The sequence below is a fragment of the Morone saxatilis genome, unplaced genomic scaffold, assembly GCF_004916995.1.
Source record: "Morone saxatilis isolate NCDOM2014 unplaced genomic scaffold, NCSU_SB_2.0 Contig19, whole genome shotgun sequence".
Taxonomy (NCBI): Eukaryota; Metazoa; Chordata; class Actinopteri; family Moronidae; genus Morone; species Morone saxatilis.
Genome location: NW_023339751.1, coordinates 7,395,163 through 7,412,686, shown reverse-complemented (window position 1 = coordinate 7,412,686; position 17,524 = coordinate 7,395,163). Strand labels below are relative to the sequence as shown.

At 41.9% G+C, this 17,524-nt stretch overlaps 1 protein-coding gene across 2 annotated transcripts; it reads right to left on the bottom strand.

Moving 5' to 3' along the window:
- Positions 1-2: 2 nt before the first annotated feature.
- Positions 3-7,585, bottom strand: msh6 (mutS homolog 6 (E. coli)). 2 transcript variants are annotated; one of them, XM_035664117.1, is made up of 10 exons: positions 7,323-7,585; positions 5,923-6,128; positions 5,612-5,790; positions 2,850-5,409; positions 1,991-2,274; positions 1,733-1,850; positions 1,545-1,634; positions 1,278-1,432; positions 311-510; positions 3-187 (listed from the first exon to the last, which is right to left on the bottom strand). In XM_035664117.1, exons 1-10 carry the CDS (start codon positions 7,583-7,585, stop codon positions 106-108), a joined length of 4,137 nt encoding a protein of 1,378 aa, XP_035520010.1. In that variant the 3' UTR covers positions 3-105. The 2 variants fall into 2 exon arrangements, with proteins under 2 accessions (XP_035520010.1, XP_035520011.1); XM_035664118.1 differs by having other exon boundaries at positions 106-187; positions 5,923-6,125.
- Positions 7,586-17,524: the final 9,939 nt, after the last annotated feature.

The window sequence follows — 17,524 nt, the reverse complement described above, 5'->3', positions numbered from 1 at the left end:
TGTCATTTTTTAAAAATAAACTTTATTAGATCATTACAGTAGTGTTTTTTCCAAGTGCTGAAAACAAAAACTCAGCAAGAACAAAGCATGTTTACAGAGTGTTTACTACAGTGTGTTGAGCATCTGAACAAGTGAAGCAAAGTGTGTGTTGCCCAGTGTACCACCTTCAGCAAACTGGCAGAGCTTCCTGCAAGAGAAGAGAAGAGAAAAATCAAAAGTAAGCTTTGCTGTTTATTAATACCAAGTTTAAATCTTTGCTTTGGATGCAACTACCGGTACAGAATTTCTTAGCCCTGATACAAATACATACTTGAAGAGTCTGAGGCTGATTGTGTTCTTCTCAAACTCTCTGGCCTTCCTGTGTCCTGATTGGATGACCTCCTCTGGCAGGCTGGCAAGTCGAGCAGCGTTAAAGCCGTAACTTTTTGGACAAGCACCGGTGATGAACTTGTAGAGGAACGTGATGGTCTCTTGACTTGGATCCTCACACTCGTTCTCCACCATGCACGCCTAAACAGTAACAAAACAGGGACATTATACTTAATAGCAGGGCACTACATGTTTTCTGAATCACGTGTTGTGCTCTGCACAAAAACAGACAAAATGTTACTTTACTGCACTGCAGCTTTTATGAGAGCAACGGTCAAACAACACAACCTGCAATTATTCATTTGTGCACATAATAGAAACTTCAGTTACACGTTGTGGTTAGAGCACCCACAATGATTGCACCAGGAAAGCAGCTGTGCTCGAGTGTAGATGTGCCCACAAACTACTGAATTCATTCTCTCAACTTGAACTCTTTTGAGTTATTGCTTTCGTTCCACTTGTTGTTCCCTCTACACAGTCTAGTACAGTTTAGATGCTGCGTTGGGACATTGTTTCTGCACTGAAGTCAAACTCTGGGTGTAGTTTGTGTTTTTCCTGTCGAACGCAACGTTGTGCCACCTACACAAACATAGTAGGATATGGTTTCTGCGGTGTTGATTTGACAGTTTGGAACAAATGACTACCAACCAGGCTCTGTAAGAAACCAAGAAATATAACTTCTACTGTTTCATTGAGAGAAATAAACTTTATAACTGAATAGCAGTGAGTGGATAAGAAGTTATCTACACAGAAACACGACTCCACTACATATAAAGGAAAAACAGTCAGCTTTTAAAAACAAATCCACAATACAGAAGATATTTCCCTGTTTAACAGCCTTTTCCATTTTTCGGTCCAGAAACTGTCTGCCTGGCAGTATTTAGCGTGTTCTGCATTGCTGTACTCACCATGTGGCCCAACCGCACAGCATGGTTGTTGGCGTAGTCCTCCACCAGGGAGTGGTAATGTGTAGAGAAGAGCGTGCGGCAGCAGATCTTCTCAGCAAGCTCCTTCACAACCGCACTCGCAATCGCTGTGCCATCATATGTGGCTGTGCCCCTTCCTGCAAACAGTTCACAGCTGAATGGTTACACCTCACAAAACAGTGCTGAGAAGACAGCCTCTGATGTTCACAGTTACTATGAATAACCCTTAATAAGCAACACCAAACGTACCTAATTCATCCAGGAGCACAAGCGAGTGTTTGGTGGCATGGTGCAGGATGCTGGCAGTTTCACTTAGCTCCACAAAGAAGGTACTCTCTCCTAAAGAAGACATATTGGATAACAGAAGCTTAGCCCATGAAGTGGAAGCTTAATGCATTTCCCCATGTGTGTTACATTAAAGGAGCTCATGATGTTACCAGCCATAATACGATCCGAGGCTCCCAGCCGAGTGAAGACCCTGTCAACTGGAGTGAAGCGCAGGCTCTCAGCGGGAACATAGCAACCCAGCTGAGCTAAAATGATCACCAGTCCACACTGTACAAAAAGAGCAGAACAGTATCTCAATGTGGGCCAACAGACACTTCAAAGACCTGTGCTGTTCACATGGGTGTGCATTACTTTCTTCCTTCTGTTAACTTTCACACACATGGAGAAAACATCTTCAACTGACCCACCTGTCTCATGAGCGTAGACTTTCCGCCCATGTTTGGCCCTGTGACGAGGACGCAGGAGGCATCACTTTTTTCCTCATCACTTTCACCGCTACCAGGGCAGCCAATGTAGATATCATTGGGGATGAAGTCGTCGCCAAAGAAGGTCTTGGTGACACAAGGGTGGCGGGATCCAGTGAGGTCAAGGAAAGGCACTGCCTGGTCATCACCCTCGGGGAGTACCACCTCTGGCCTGGTCATTGGCCCGTCCCCACCCTGACTGTAGCGCGACAATGCCAGCAGCACATCTGAAAACCATTGACAATTCATTAGTAATAAAAAGGTAAAGAGGAATTAAGTGGTTCATCCTTAAACATATTATTGCTACCTGCTTTCTTAGGATTTTATGAGATGATTTTGCAGCGCAGCTCTTAAAATTAAATAAATAAACCTGTGGCTGAGGGAAGGCCCAGCTTAAGAAAAACACATTATAAAGCACATTATGTTACCGCACCAGAGATCAGTAATAAACTATGCAATTATCTCTCCCTCACAGCAAACACCAGTGCATGATTTCCATAAGAATGAAGAACTAATTACTGTCAGCTTAGCCAAGTTTTAAATGGAATAGGTGCTTAATGATGGCACGATTTTTAACAAGCACTCTGCTGCAACATCATCATCTAATACACATTATGGATATATATCAGTAACATCTGCAGGAAGTGTATTGAGAGCAGGCACCTGCAATGCAGTTTAACAATTTAACACAATTACGCTCAATTTTGTACCAACACTTTAAATGTCTCACGTGACAAATTTTAATGATGTATGCTGTAAAAAAAATAATGCTGATTAACGAGAACAAAGGGCATGTAATTACCCAGCACTGCCATGCACTCCACCCCAGTCTTCCAGTCTCTGTAGTTCTTGTCAAAGTTGTAGAAGAGCCTCCTCATGCAGTCTTTCAGGGCTGCATCTCTCTTCTCCTCAAATCCTTGAAGCTCAGAGAACAGCCGCTCGGTCTCCTTTGTCACGTAACGCTTCCAGCCTTTCTTCGTGGATTTCACCTCGTACTCCTCAGGAATATTCCTCTCTGAGACACTGTCAGGCACCTCCATCTGGTAGCGGTTTCGCCCAGTTCCCCAGTAGGCCATGTTTTTACAGCCAAGTCTCTTCTTCTGTCTGTCCAGGTAATCCTGCAGCTCTCGTTCACAGTTCTTGACTCCGGTCAGAGCCTGGTCGTACTCTGGGTCAAAGCCTGCTTTAGGGGTTATGACACCAGTAGTGCGGGCTTTCTGGTGGTCGAAGGCCGTCTCCCAGCGCGTGAGCTCAGCAGAGAGGTCAGGAAAGAGCCCTTCCTTCTCACTTTTCACACTGACAACTTGGCGGAGCAGTGTGGATCGAGATTCGCCAGAGACTGGAGCGAGCACAGAAATGATCTCCTGCATAGTTTTGAAACCCTCCAGTGCTGAGAGGAAGTCTGCTATCTTGCGCTTGCTGTAGGTGACCTCCTCATACAGAACTGCTCTGCTGTCAGGATGATCCTGGCTCTTCATGGTGCCGATGCTGTGGATTTTACTCAGAAGACGCTCCAAATCTGGTAGCTTCTTCAGCAGCTCTGAAACCTCAGTAGCCTGGGCCTGGGCTTCCATCAGGTCCTCCACTGCGTCCAGCCTGTCTTTGATGGATGTGGGGTTACACAGAGGAGCACAGAGCCACTGCTTCAGCAGCCTCTTTCCAAACGGGGTAGAGCATGTGTCCAAACGCTCCAGCAGCGTCCCTTCTGTTCCTCCAGACCCATTCTGAAAGATTTCCAAGTTGGCCAGAGTCACTCCATCCAGGACCATCCGCTGACGAGTCTGGGCAAAGAAACTGGCAGGTCCCGTGGCTTTCTCCATCTCAACATCAACAGGGACATATTCTTCAAAGTTGGCCATGGAGAGCAGCTCTTGGTCTACCAGACATTTCTTCAGGTAGAAAATGCATCCACCCAGTGCTGAGAGTGCCAGCTCATAGCCCTCTTTAGGAGTAAGGCACAGAGAATCACTCTCAGAGGTCATCTCTTTTAGAAGAGCAGGGAGATAGTTGTTCCCGGTCCCCTGATCCTTTCCAGCAGTCTCCCTGAAGTAATCTTCTTCTGAAAGCGTTTTAAGGGTCTTCTGTGCATCCCAAAACTGGGTGCCTGCACTGAGTCCTTCCTGCAGAGCAGAGGACAGAGAGGCCTTAAGTATTTTGCGCGTTTCAACAGAGGGGTTGCCTTTTTCAAAGAGCACCTCGGCTGGGGCAAAGTGTGCTATCAGGGTGCGCAGTCGTGAGCAGTGACGATCGTCTGGGAACTGACCAACATGGAAGTAACCCACAGAGGTGTCTACGAAGCAGACTCCATAGGTACGACAACGGCCAGAGCTTTCCTCTTCAGCCTTTTCCTTTAAACTGAGCAGGAACTTGCTCTGACTCTCAGAGGGAGCACCGTCCAACACGCTGTAGGTTTGAGTACCGCGTGTGATAATCCGGCACACCTCTCTTCTCACCACGCGGTCAAACTTTGTGGGCTTAGCCATGGCCTTACAGCGCGTTTCCATCATCTCTGGGGTCTCCGTCTGCTCCACACGGGCCACCTTGTAGCCTTTCTGGACTAGAACATCTGAGAACCGTCCAAAGCCGATCTCTGGAAAGCCTGAGTGGGCCCAGTTCCCCTTCATGAAAGTTAGTCCCATCTCATTGACTCCGATCACGGCATCCATGTGGTACAGCTCATAAAACTTCCCCACCTTGTAGAAAATGACCGTATCAAACATCTTAGATTTGAGCTGCCACCACCGACGCATACCGGGAGTGTTTTTGTTTAGAAAGTCTTCTGGCACGTACAGGGTGGTAGGATCGTAGCCATCCTCGGACTGCCGCCGCCTTCCGCCATCTTTCCTCCTGCCATCCTGCAACCACTCTAGCTTCTCATGGTCCCAAACTGTGGCGCCTCCACCGGTGCCTGATCCGTTTGCCTGGCTCTCAAAGTTATCCGGGGCAGAGAACGCTGACAGACGAGACTTTGTGTCAGCTACAACGACAGCTGGAGCTCGTTTTGGCGCAGTGGACGGGGCAATGGGCACCTTGGCTTTTGTAGAAGCGGACTTTTCTGCGGGACGTTTGCGCTTTGCAGGCTTCACGGGGCTATCTGCTTCTGACTCGTGTGTGCTCTCCTGTTCCTCCTCTTCACTGCTCACCGTCCCCTCTTCTTCCTCCTCCTCATCCTCACTGCTGGGCGCAGCTTGTTCTGGTTTGAATTCCTCATCTGATCCATCACTGTCTGAGGCTACAATTATACGCCGGCGCTTGGCCTTATTTCCCTTTTCAGTCGAAGCCCGTGATGAACGTCGACTGCCCTTGGGTGACTTCACTTCCTCATCGCTGACCTCTTCATCACTCACAGTTGACTTGTCAACCTGAAAAAAAACACAAAGGACGACAGAGAAAAATATAAATATATATCCCACATTTCTGACCTGATTAGATATAACAAACACACTGTATTCATATTACTACTGAGGACAGTCATAAGAATAACATTCCTATTAATTATAGTAAAATTCAGACTTTTAAGTCCATATTTGTCAACACGGTAATCAATTATAATCACAATGTCACCTCCATTTCGTCATCATCATCCTCTTCTTCTTCATCAGAGGGATCCACACAAATAGGCATCTTTAATCTTTTTTCAGGGCCGTCCGTCATGACTCCATCAGCGAGCTCCATAGCATGACGGATTACAGGTTTGCCACTGAAGAACACCCCTCCCGTTTTAGCATCAGTGCTGTCAGAGCCTGCGTAACAGTACAAATGTGATGTGGGATGTGCTTCAACTGTAGCAAATGCTCTTATGTAGTTTATCTGGAGGACGAGTCACAGCTTTAAGATTATTATAAACATTAACCGAGGGAGTAAATGTAGCCAACCTTGGTACTCTCTGATATATTTGGTGCTGACCCATCCTCTAGTCGGGGGTTCATCAAAGAAATGGACGTGTATGCGTTGGTTGCGTCCCTTGCCCCTCATCTGCTGTCCAGTCAGAGGTTGGGGCACCACCATGCATGGCCACCAGGGGTGTCCCTCCAGTTTTGCCCACACGAGGGCACCAGCATTAAACGAGCATGAGGAACTGCTGAAGGTGGAAAACACATATTTAGGTCATACAGTATATTAACCAGGACCAAGACAGTGTGTTAACAGCTCATATTACTGATATTACTATACATCAGGGGTCTCAAACTGCTGGTCAAGGGGGCCACTTCCAGTCCTGCATCCCTTTTGCACAATTATTACTATTATTTACTTCTTCTAGTTGTTTCTTATCAATTTAAACTACCCCTTCATATAGGTGTCAGGCCTTGTTGTCTGGCTGTGAACAACAAAGATGATTAAAAAAAAATGATTTTAATAAATGTATAGAAATGTCTATATTTTCAGAATTTGCAGTTTCTTATAGTACTTAAATGTTATGAGATGTCATTATCATATATTTGAATTTGAGACCCCTGCTACTACTACTACTACTACTCAAAGCTACTGACATGTTATCAACAAATGAAACTGGGACACGCCTGAAAATCTACAAGCAAAAGTTAACCGACTGTACTGTCCGTTGCACATTTTGACTAAACTGACTCACGCACAAAGAAAGTCCACACATCCTTTTAACATGCAGTTGCACATTTTATTAAATGTTACACAACATCAATGTTATGCTGAAGACTCCCCAGTTTAACTCATAGTTTGTGTGTAGGTTTTATAAATGACTTGGAATGGTTTTCTGGGCACTAGTGTTACAGGTATTGACTTAAATATCCACTCAAGTCCCCTGCATCATTGCTGTGTTTACATTCAGGGCCACACTTAAATTATGAGCTGGGTTTTACTGTATTATGAGCAGCCATGATTAAACTACTAGCTAATACCCAGAGTGGGATCAATAAAGTGTATCTTATCTCATGTGGCTCTAACATGTCAATGCACAATCACTAGTACATTTCACATTTAACCTTTTTGTTCCACATGAGAGGCATTAGCACTGACTTCACTAAGAGACAACCCTCATACAGCACGGGCTGCAGCACTTGAGTCATTTCAACTATGACCGAAAGCACGTCCAAACCCACCTATCAAATGAAAACGAAACAAGTTGTAGCAAAAGCACATGCATGTATATTTAAGCTGCTTTTTTTTCCGACTCAACCAAATGCATCTTATGGGGGCCTCGCAGACCATCTTCAGCAGAGGAGGAGAAAAAGAAAAACAGTGCAAAACGTGTTTCCAGTAAATACACCGCTCCCAACATTATCACAGCTAACTAACTCACCTTTTTACCACTGCTGGGGGCTTGTCGCCAAATAGTTTGCTGAACCCTCCTTTGGCAGGCTTGGAGTTGCCTTTCGGTTTACCTTTGCTGGTCTTGTTCGGTTGTTGTGCTGGTGCCTGTTTAGCTTGCTCTTTCGGAGAGGAGTTGGACTTCTCTACGGAACAAGGCAGGTCCGCCTCGGTCGGAGAGGGACTCTGCTTCGGCTTGGACACCGGCGGCGGAGACTTGGTGAAAAAATTGAAGAGGGAGCTTTGCTTTGCCATGTTTGCGAGTTTAAACGCTGTTTTTTCTTCTACTTTTTTTGGAGATAATCCTAGCGACAGAGTCCCAGGCCTCCCTGCGTCACCTAGCACCCAGCTACACTCAGTTCGCGGGAAAGACAAGACACGGGGTTGTGGGCGGGGACAGGCCTCCGCCAATGAGAAGCGACTACACTGAAACGTGGAAGTCATGTGGTATAAACACGACTTCCCTTGGCGCCTTGGGAATTCTTTTTTTATTCTCTAACTTTATTTACAATGCAGAAACATACAGTTTGTACCTTGTATGTGTTTGCTCATATTAATATTTACTCACTTGCTGAAAGGTAAAAGAGCAACAGATCAAGATACTTTCACATGAAGATGATCATGATTCACTTAATTACATTTCTTCCTCACATACATATAGATACATAAACACCAGTGTTGGACAGTAATAATATTCTTTTCCCCAGTATCTAGTTGTGTAACTAATTACTAATACATGTCATTAATAATATTATAGTTACCGCCCGCCCAAAAGATAAATAGTTACAACCTTATTTTTGTTTGCAACCCCCTACTAGTTTGAAATCCAACATTTCAATCCTTCATTCATTTTTGTAATCATGAAGCAAACTACCTTGGAGGATGGAAACGCTTATAGTCATTACTTTGATTTTAACAAACAAAACTGGATTTTAATCATTATAAGTCATTTGGCGAGAAGGGAAACAATATACAATTTTGGTTGAAAAGTAATATAACTACTAGTGTAACAAATTACTTTTGGCAGAGAGTAATAAGTAAAGTAATAATATTACTTATGAAAAGAGTAATGAGTAATAAATTACACCTTTTGAGTAACTAGCCCAACACTGCTAAATGAAATCACAAACATAGGGGTTATAGATGTGCAAATGTGGAGAGATGGAGGAGTGATGGGCTGCCGCGTAGATTCACCCCTGGGAGCAGTCAGGGGTTTGGTGCATTGCTCAAGGACACTATAGCAGTGCCAAGGAGGTGAATTGGTACCTTTCCAGCTACCAGTCCACACACCTGGACCTGATGGTCACCAGGTTCCCAAGCCAAGTTCCAGTGCACTGAGCTACTGCTGCTATATGCTGCGTATAATTATCATAGTAGATAAAAATATAGATATACTGTTTCAATCTTTGTGTTTGACAGTTTGTAAACAGCACACCAGTTCATCTAGACAGACTGTATTCATCATTGCAACACACAGTATTGATCTACTTCTAGGTCCCCCATCAGATAAATACTAGGAGTCACATCCATCTATCTGGATGTTCCTTAAGCTCTGAATATGATGAAGTAGGACCCGAATTGTAATACGGTTAATTGGCCGATTATGCTCACACATGAAAGGAATTAGAGCTGGGTTGTCAGTGGTAAGTTATGCAACGTCAAAACATATGCACAGGAAGATTAACAATCATTATTCTGTAGAACGGAATACATTTGTGTTGGAGTAGTCAATCACATACGGAGGTAATTAGGAAATTAATGTTTTTTTTTATGTGTGCAGATTAATATTAGAGTTACAGGATGTGTACTAGTCATACACCACCAGCAGAGTGCAGCATAATGCTGGAAGCTTCATGAGCAAGAGCCTCTATCTTCCTATTTAATTCCTACAATTCAACTCTGGGATGGCAGTACAATTATTCCAGTTCCTGTTCAATCTATCTGATAACAGCACACTTGTATCACCTTGTTATCTTATTGTTAACAATTTACAATCCGAATATTACATAAAAAGTTATTTTTGTGGCCCTTTTGTTTAATATATTGTTAAACAGATTGATCAATAGGCACAAAAGGAGCAGCATGCAAGCATTAAAGCATGAGTCAGCACTGCTTTTGCTATATATAGGTGGCCTTGTTTCAGTGGGAATATTACAGTCTACATGGAAATGTTCCCAGTTGTGTACAAAAAAAATGTAAAATACCTATCTGCATATATTCATGTTTGAGTAAATAAATACTGCTAAACACCAGAACAGGGTGGCCTTACATATTCGAAACAACCAAACGTCCACCCACGAATGACTTTTTGGCATATGGTGTGTGGGTGATAGAAAGCATCTAATTAAGACAGAGTTATTGTTATGAGGAGCTGTTTTATTTCAGCAAGACTAGATTTAGCCAGTAAAGTCAACATGAACCCAGGTCGGCAGATAGAGACGCGAGCAGTGCTCAGTAAGTCGCCATCCACAAGTTCACCGCTGGATGCCACTAAATCCTTGACTTTAAGGTACTTTAAGGTGTTGCTAGTGGTCGCTGGGTTGTTACAAGGTCAGAGCTAGGTTGTTGCTGGTAAGATGATGTGTTGCTAGGTTGTTGCTAGGGTGTTCTGGGTGTGTAGTTGAATAAATTGTGATTTAACAGCTATGGTGTGAAAGTAACACTTGTTTTGACCTTCTGAGAGAAGACAGAGGGCAGACATTATTATCTAAACCTTGAATCATGTATGCGGTAACCAGTCAATACTAAGTATGAGAAAGGAGACTTTTGTTATGAGAAAATTCGATCTGATGAATGAGGTGTGGGATTGTTTTTGTTATTTAGTATAAAGACAGAGAACATCTCAAAAACTGCCGATTCCACTCTAAGAGTTCTTCTCCCTTGTGTACGCAATAAATTAAATTCACGAGACGTTCATTTTGATTTATTAAAGAACATAAAACTAAAAGTGGATCCTAGCAGATGTACCACTGTTAGCACATTGATTGTCAGCAGTAGAGGTACCAGTAGTCTCAAAGGGCTATTATTAAGGAGAGACTGTGTTTGTGGGAAATTAAGTATCCCCTAAGGCAGTTAATGATTCCTCTGCAACCAAAAAGGAGGAAGAATAAGAATGTTATATATGCAAGGTAGTAACAATGTGGCTTTTAGTAGTCATTTTGTCAAGAAAAAATATGTCTATAAATAAATTCAACAGCAAGATATTGGTGAGACAAAATGAATCTCTGTTAACAACAAAAATAGATTAAACCTCTTCATTATATTATTGACAACATTTCCTTTATTTTATCGCTGAAAAAAATAATAAAATAAACGTAAAAAAACAACAACAACCCCTGCTAAACCCAGACTAATTAAATTCTTTTCTTCAATCATCTTCATCCTCGCCTCCTTGTCTTGACTGCATTTTCCTTTCCCTCTCCGCATGTTAATCCTCCTCGCTGTAGTGTGTGTGGTCTGCCCGACAGGCACACTATCAGGCTGATGCAACAGGGTAGAGCAGGCAGCGTTGGTGAGCTTCTGTTGTCAATATTAAATTGTGTTTTATAATGTCAAGTGCTCCCTCACCTCTCACCCTTTTCCGTGCTTTACCCTGAGAGCAGTATGGCTTCGAGCCAGAGAGCAATATACACCGGACTGTGTAAGACTCATAAAGAATTTATACCCCAAGCCCAGAAATCCTCTTAAAATACTCATTCTGTATGACAGACATTTTCATATGCATTTGCTTGTTTGAACTCAAGTCAAGTGCTTTATGAAATACAGTGGGTAACAAATACAAGGTGCAGCTTTGGATAGCATTATAAAATGTTACATCTTGCTCCGCCCTCACTGATGTGGCCATCACCTGGTCCTAAAGCTGCTCCGGGTAAGATTTATGTGTAAAAATACACCCACCTCATCTGCCTACATCATGAACTGGGGCCTGCGAGAGGGAAGATCCCTCCATCCCACCTCATTGAGAAGCTTACAAGTCATGTGGGAATTGCCAAGTGACAAAAAGAGCTGCTGTGATTTTCTCCCCAACACCAGCACGCACACTAAACTGTGCAATTGTAGATCAATTTTTATTGTCCTTCAAAATCTTTTGTTGTGTACTGGGCTACCAAATTGCAGAGATGCGTAGGGCTGCTGTGGAAGATAAACATGTCTTAATTCCCTCTGTATTTTCAAAGCCAGAGAGATTTCTGAGAGATGAGAAGATTGATAACACTTTCATGTTTGTACCATATACTGTCAATTGTTTGTCGGGAAAGTATGAAGCTACACCTAGCAGCCATTTAGCTTAGCATAAAGCATAAAGACAGGAAGTGGGGAAATCACTAGCCTGGCTCAAATGCTGACCAATACGAAAATAGAAACCATAATTCACTGTTTTACAGGAATTAAAGTTCCAGTGTGACATTTAGGAGAATCTATTGGCAGAATTGGAATACCGGCTCCAGGAGCATTCACATTTTTTACATGTTTTGCAGCCATCGTAGGGGTATCAATCTCTCCATATAAATCATGACAAGAAAGCAAAAATGCTGAACTATTCCTTTCACATTGTGTTAAATATTATGCTGTACCACTGGGAATGTGAAATACTTCCTATAGATTCTTCTTAAAAATACTGCCAGGATGTGAGTGGCAGAGCTCAGCGGGCACCGGTTTAATATGGCTTTGGTGTATTAGAGATGAGGAGATCTGTCAAAATGTTACAGTAACTGACAGTGTTTGAGTGGGATCCTGTGAGCTATTGAATTAAATTGCACCAGTAACATCAGTGCAGGAAAGGTTGGGAAGCATGGATCAGCAACAAGTAAAAAATCTCAAAACAGTATCATTAATATTAAACTTAAATTTAACAACCATCTTAATGGACACCTCACAGCAAAAGCAATTAAGCTGATGAGAGAACAGAGACTCTCTTTGTCTCTCTCTCGCTCTGCACCACCATCAACATACCTGTTTGTTTGGTTTTTTTACCCTTTTTGTTTCTCCTGGGTGTCTTTCTTCCACTACAACCACTCCTGAAGCAGTGCTATCCGAGAGTGAGCTATATGGGACTCCTCTTAGCATAATGAGGAGTGCACATCAGGCTCATGTAGAGAGCGATTCCCTAAGCACTGCTGGGACTGTATAGAGCGACACAACATGAAATAACAACTCAGCCCTCCCTCTCTTCCTTCCTCCCTTCCTCTCATCTTTTCTTCCTCTGTTCTGCTCCTTAATAGGGTGACCAGTTCCCTCTTTGTTGTTGCTCTTACTTTACACCGGCATGAGACAGATTTTATGATCACAGGGTTTCATTTTTACTTTTATTTCACACAGACCAATTAAAAGTCCTAATCCAAACGACTAATGCCTCCTGCTATATGTTCCTCCACAGCTCTGTTCTGCCACTGAACCTTATTGAAATACCATAAATGTGTAAGGTTCAGTCATATATTAATTCAGCTGCCCCTGGGGGAGCTGAAGTGGGGACAGTCACTGATAGTGGAGTGCAGTCAGCAGATTTAATGCCAACTGCAGGGCTGCAGTAACTGTTTCTCTAGACAGAGGAGATTAGTGTAGATGAGAATGGAAAAACAAGAAAGAAGAGAGATTGAGAAAGCTATTGCAATGTACAGGATATTGTCCTCCCTATGGTGCAGTATGAACAATTTTCTCTATATTTAGATGCATTTAGATGCTGAGTCTTTGCAAACAAGGTTATTTTGGAGCACCCACACAGATAAAAATGTGACCATAAAAGATCAACAAGAAAATACCTGGCGTTATCTAGTTTTCCATCATCTCTATAATTTCTGCTCTCCTTGAGATGCACCAAAGTTGTGCACACTGCATACTAATTTGCAATTCAAAACCAATTTTACCACCCCCATTTATAGAATCCAATTTGTTTTGTTTTTTTTACTTAAGAGATTTAGCAATACTTAACTGTCCATCCCAAAGCAATGGGAATTGACCTCTCAAATAATTAAAAACCCCACAGTACATAAGAGAAACTTTATTAATCATCCTCCCAATCATAAAGGATTTATTTTTACAGTTGTATAGTGTAAATAAATGTAATTTACACATTCATTCTAGACACAAATTACATCTTAATGAATGTTTCTTCAGCTTAATTTTATATAGGACTGGACAGTGTCTGGTGGTTCAAAAAGACCCATAATGCCACCCACCTCATTTCTTATCCTCCGTACACAGAGTTTGAAGTTGTTGACTTTTTCCCAGAAGAAGGACAAGATCTCCTGCAGCTAAACATCAAATTATGTTTTACATCATGTCCAATACCACCATCTATCAGATAACGACCTTAACATTCATACGGTGTTGTTTTACTTGCAAATAGTCACTCTCTTTTAGCTCTGGTTTGTTCCTGAGGGAAATATCTGCTCACCAGTTAGTCACTACCAGTGGTGTATGGAGCGCTAACACACACACAAATTTAATATAAAGCTTCCATATGTTTTATTCTGAGTCCTTAAAAAAGAACTACTCATCAAACAGTTGGTTCAAACTAAGGTCGCCTTCTGACCGGGCAGATAGCTAATCATACTTTAGGATAATAAAACCTGATTGGACACCTCAGGCCAACTCACTGGATACGCTCCTGGTCAAGGCTGCGTCTGTCTGCTGTTTGATGGTCGGCAGGTAGTGTGCAGTGGGGTTTTAGAGCTTTTTTTGCTAAACAACAGCTGCCGACTATGAATGGAAACAATCTATGGCAGTGTTAAGAGTGATCCAAAAAACACAAAGTTGTGCTGAAAAACCAAAACAGTGAGGGGAAAGAATTGGGCAACGAAGAGCTGAGCGATGTGTGGGTTTTCTACGAGCAACTATTGGTCACTGTGTGCCTCCAGCTGTCTCTCAGATAGACCAGCAGGAATGTCTTTTTGTCAAAGCAACAACAAAGTTGAGACTGAAGTGAACTAAAGTTGAGTTTTCCTTTATGTTTACTGCAATGATCTGCACCTGCTGTGGAGTGCGCTGACATATCTAAGGTAGTCTGCCGAAACAGTAATATGAAATAAGAAAAAAAGCAAAATGGAAATCTCTGTGAGAAATTGTATAAATATATTATTACGCTGTCAGGACTTTTGAACACAGAGATGAGATGTTGGTTTAACTGGCAGTTCAAAAGTCAACGCTGTCTTACCTGTGAATAAAGATAAATGTTGGAGGTATTTGGTATAAGGATATAGTGAACCACACGCAAGCTTTTAAAGTTCTTTCTTCCAGAGCTTTCTTTATTTTAGTCTGCGTCTGACATTTACTCTCCTGATCTGATTCCACTTTGACCATTTAGGGTATTTTCTGTTTTCCCAGGGAATTCAATAATTATGTTTACCAATGTCTGGTTATTTTAGAGCACCTGGATGACACTTAGTGTGTAGGCAAAACATCCCACTGGAGCACAGAAGGAGGGGGATTTTCTGTAGAATCTGGACCTTTTTCTCTCACTCAAGATAATGAAAACCCATTTGAAATTTGCTTAATATCTCCACTTCATCTGAGTCACCGAGGTGTTTAAAGCTGAAAGGTTTTCTCCTCACCTCTTCTCAACGCTTGATTGGTATTCATCTAACTTTATCTGCTGTGAACTGTGTGGTTTATTCCATTTGAGCAAGCTGACACTGAAGAATTTCTGCAAAAGTAAACACGGTTATATTCTAATCTGAGGAAGAGATCGTATTAAACTTCATTAGCTGAATGGTGAGTTTCCCTTATCTATTAACCCCTCTCTCCCTCTTTTTATCCTCCCATGGTAATTGAAAGAGCAGATGTTATAAAGTAATTGCCTCATCACTCAGACCGCTCAGCCCCTCTACATGTAAATGCTGCGTTTCCACAATGACTTTTGATTTTCTCACTCTACCTTTAATTCTGATACACTCATGGTCTCTTCAGATACCATTAGAGCACTGCAGGCTTTTCCCCGTGTGCGCTCTGAATAGACTGATGAAACTGCGGCCACTTGACATGAAAGGCATGTAGCTAAAAAGAGGTTGCTGGATTTAAAGTGATTCTTAATGTGAATAAACATATTATTGCCTCAGGTGAAGACATAAGAGTAAACAGCCTGAGGATATTGAAGGCAACTGAAGGAATAAACCCGGTTATTATAGGGATTATTTAAGCGTCTACATTTACACAGACAACCGTTTGAGGAGCCGTAGGTCAGTGCTCTGTGCCCATAAATGTTTCAAGAGTCCTTCGTTTATCCTTCCTTTGAGAGTCAGTCACGGAACATTTAATGCAGCCACAGCTTTTTATCTCCTAGGATCTGAATCTAGATGTACCACTTTGTGAGCTCTAACTTAATTGCTGCCCTTTTTCCGATTAAAGGACAATGCGGATATTGATATGATGAAATGTTGTTATTCTCAACAAATCCCATGTAAAGACCAATGCCTAATTGTCTCTCACTAGTCTTCTGACGTCCATAGCCTGTCTGTAGCTACCAGCTCCACACTTACTTATATATTTGAAAAATAGGTGGGCACTGTAGGTTTTAGAAAAGTTTACTCAAAGGAGGAAATAGTGGGCCATTTTTGTTTGGGACTATTTTTAGCTGCTGATGTGGTGTAAGGAACAACAACAATGGACCTCTGTGGCACAAAGGAAATCTCAATAGGTTTGATGACAATAAGAAAACTATTGAATATCACCAGCCTTTAAGGTAGAATTTGGATATTACAAAATGTATTACACTAAATTACATTTTTTGTGTCATGAATTCCAATTACAGTTTCATCAGTTTTAGAGCAGTCAGATCCTTTTGTTCCTTCATAAAAATCAATAAATGTCCTCTGATGACCATTTCTTCTTCACGGTGTAAGTGAAAACAGCTTCAGATGACATAATTTAATGTTCAAGGCTCTATAATCTTAAATGGTGTATTTTCACAGACCTTACTGCCTCCTTGACTATATTAATACATGCCACTGCTTTCTTCTCTCAAGATGGATCGGACAATGTATTCAATTTGACAAGGTTTTAAGAACACTTGATTCTCAACAACTTGCCAGCCAAATCACTTGTGACAATCTTGAAATGAAGATGAATGACATTCGATCAGTGTGTGTGTGAAGTGAAGTGGTGGAGTACAATTTTTATCTATCTACATATCTAGTTTCCAGAAATAAACGTATCTGATTGCAGTTGTAATATGAGTGTTTATATTTTCTTAATTAAAAACCAACTGGAAAAAAAAAGAGAGCGAGGAAGCAGGGAAGAGATGCAGAGAAAAAGCGGGAACAGTCCTTGACAAATGGCATGGAATCAGAGGTCTCTGCCGCAGTGAAGGAATTGAGGCACATGTCTCTGACAGCAGCTGAGACCCAGAGGAAACACTTCAGCCTGCTGCTGGAGATTTAACTGCAGTCCTGTCTCCCTGAGGGATGCTCAGACTGTTCACACTGTACTGATGTGACGGAGAGGTTTGTTTGTATGCCTGGCAAGGGAAAAACAAAGAAAATATACAAGTTTATTTCTCCCATAACTGACTAAGTCAGGGAACTGTTGCGGGTATCAAAGCTGAGTTGGATGCGTTACAGTGGACTTATTCTTGTTTAGCTTCTTGTAGCAGTTCCAAGTATTTTAAACAAGTCTGGCAACATGCTGATAGTCCAGCAAAACAAAAGCTCTGGTGATCAAATGTAGTCCAGCATAAGGAGAGGAAAAACTGCAGTCATTTCAGCCTAGGTGGGTGTTAATTCCTCCAACAACAATATTGGACTGTTTAATGTCCCTACTAATAGTAGAAACCTGGCTTCTTGCTAAACAGAAAATCCCTGGTGTGCACAGACTTTGTGGCACATTTCCTCTACACAGACTCCTCTTAACCCCTCTGCAGTGAGATAATGTATGTTGTTTTTCAGCATAATTTGCTGGGATCAGACTCATTTCAATAATGAATGCAATTACAGGTCCCCCTTTATGACTAACATCCTGATTGACCCATTACTGGAGAGCCACACTGTTTCAAGGTCCTTCCAGCAAGCTGCGTGTGTTCTGATGGAATAATATCTGAAAGAAATACAGCAATTGGTAAAACTGATTGATCAGTCATAATAATACTGTCTCCAAGCACCTTATATGTTTTATCTGTTCACTGCACCTTATATTTTTATTTTTACTTGCACTACAATTATACAGCTTATTTATACATTTTATATTTTTTATTTTGCATTTTATATT

Bases quoted from the DNA above. Each gene is read 5' to 3' on its own strand.
- msh6 (XM_035664117.1), bottom strand. From the start codon at position 7,585: ATGGCAAAGCAAAGCTCCCTCTTCAATTTTTTCACCAAGTCTCCGCCG. The intron at 6,129-7,322 runs GTGAGTTAGTTA...TTCCACCTTCAG, and splicing joins CCCCCAGCAGTGGTAAAAAG to CAGTTCCTCATGCTCGTTTA. The intron at 1,635-1,732 runs GTAACATCATGA...TGTCTTCTTTAG, and splicing joins CTCGGATCGTATTATGGCTG to GAGAGAGTACCTTCTTTGTG.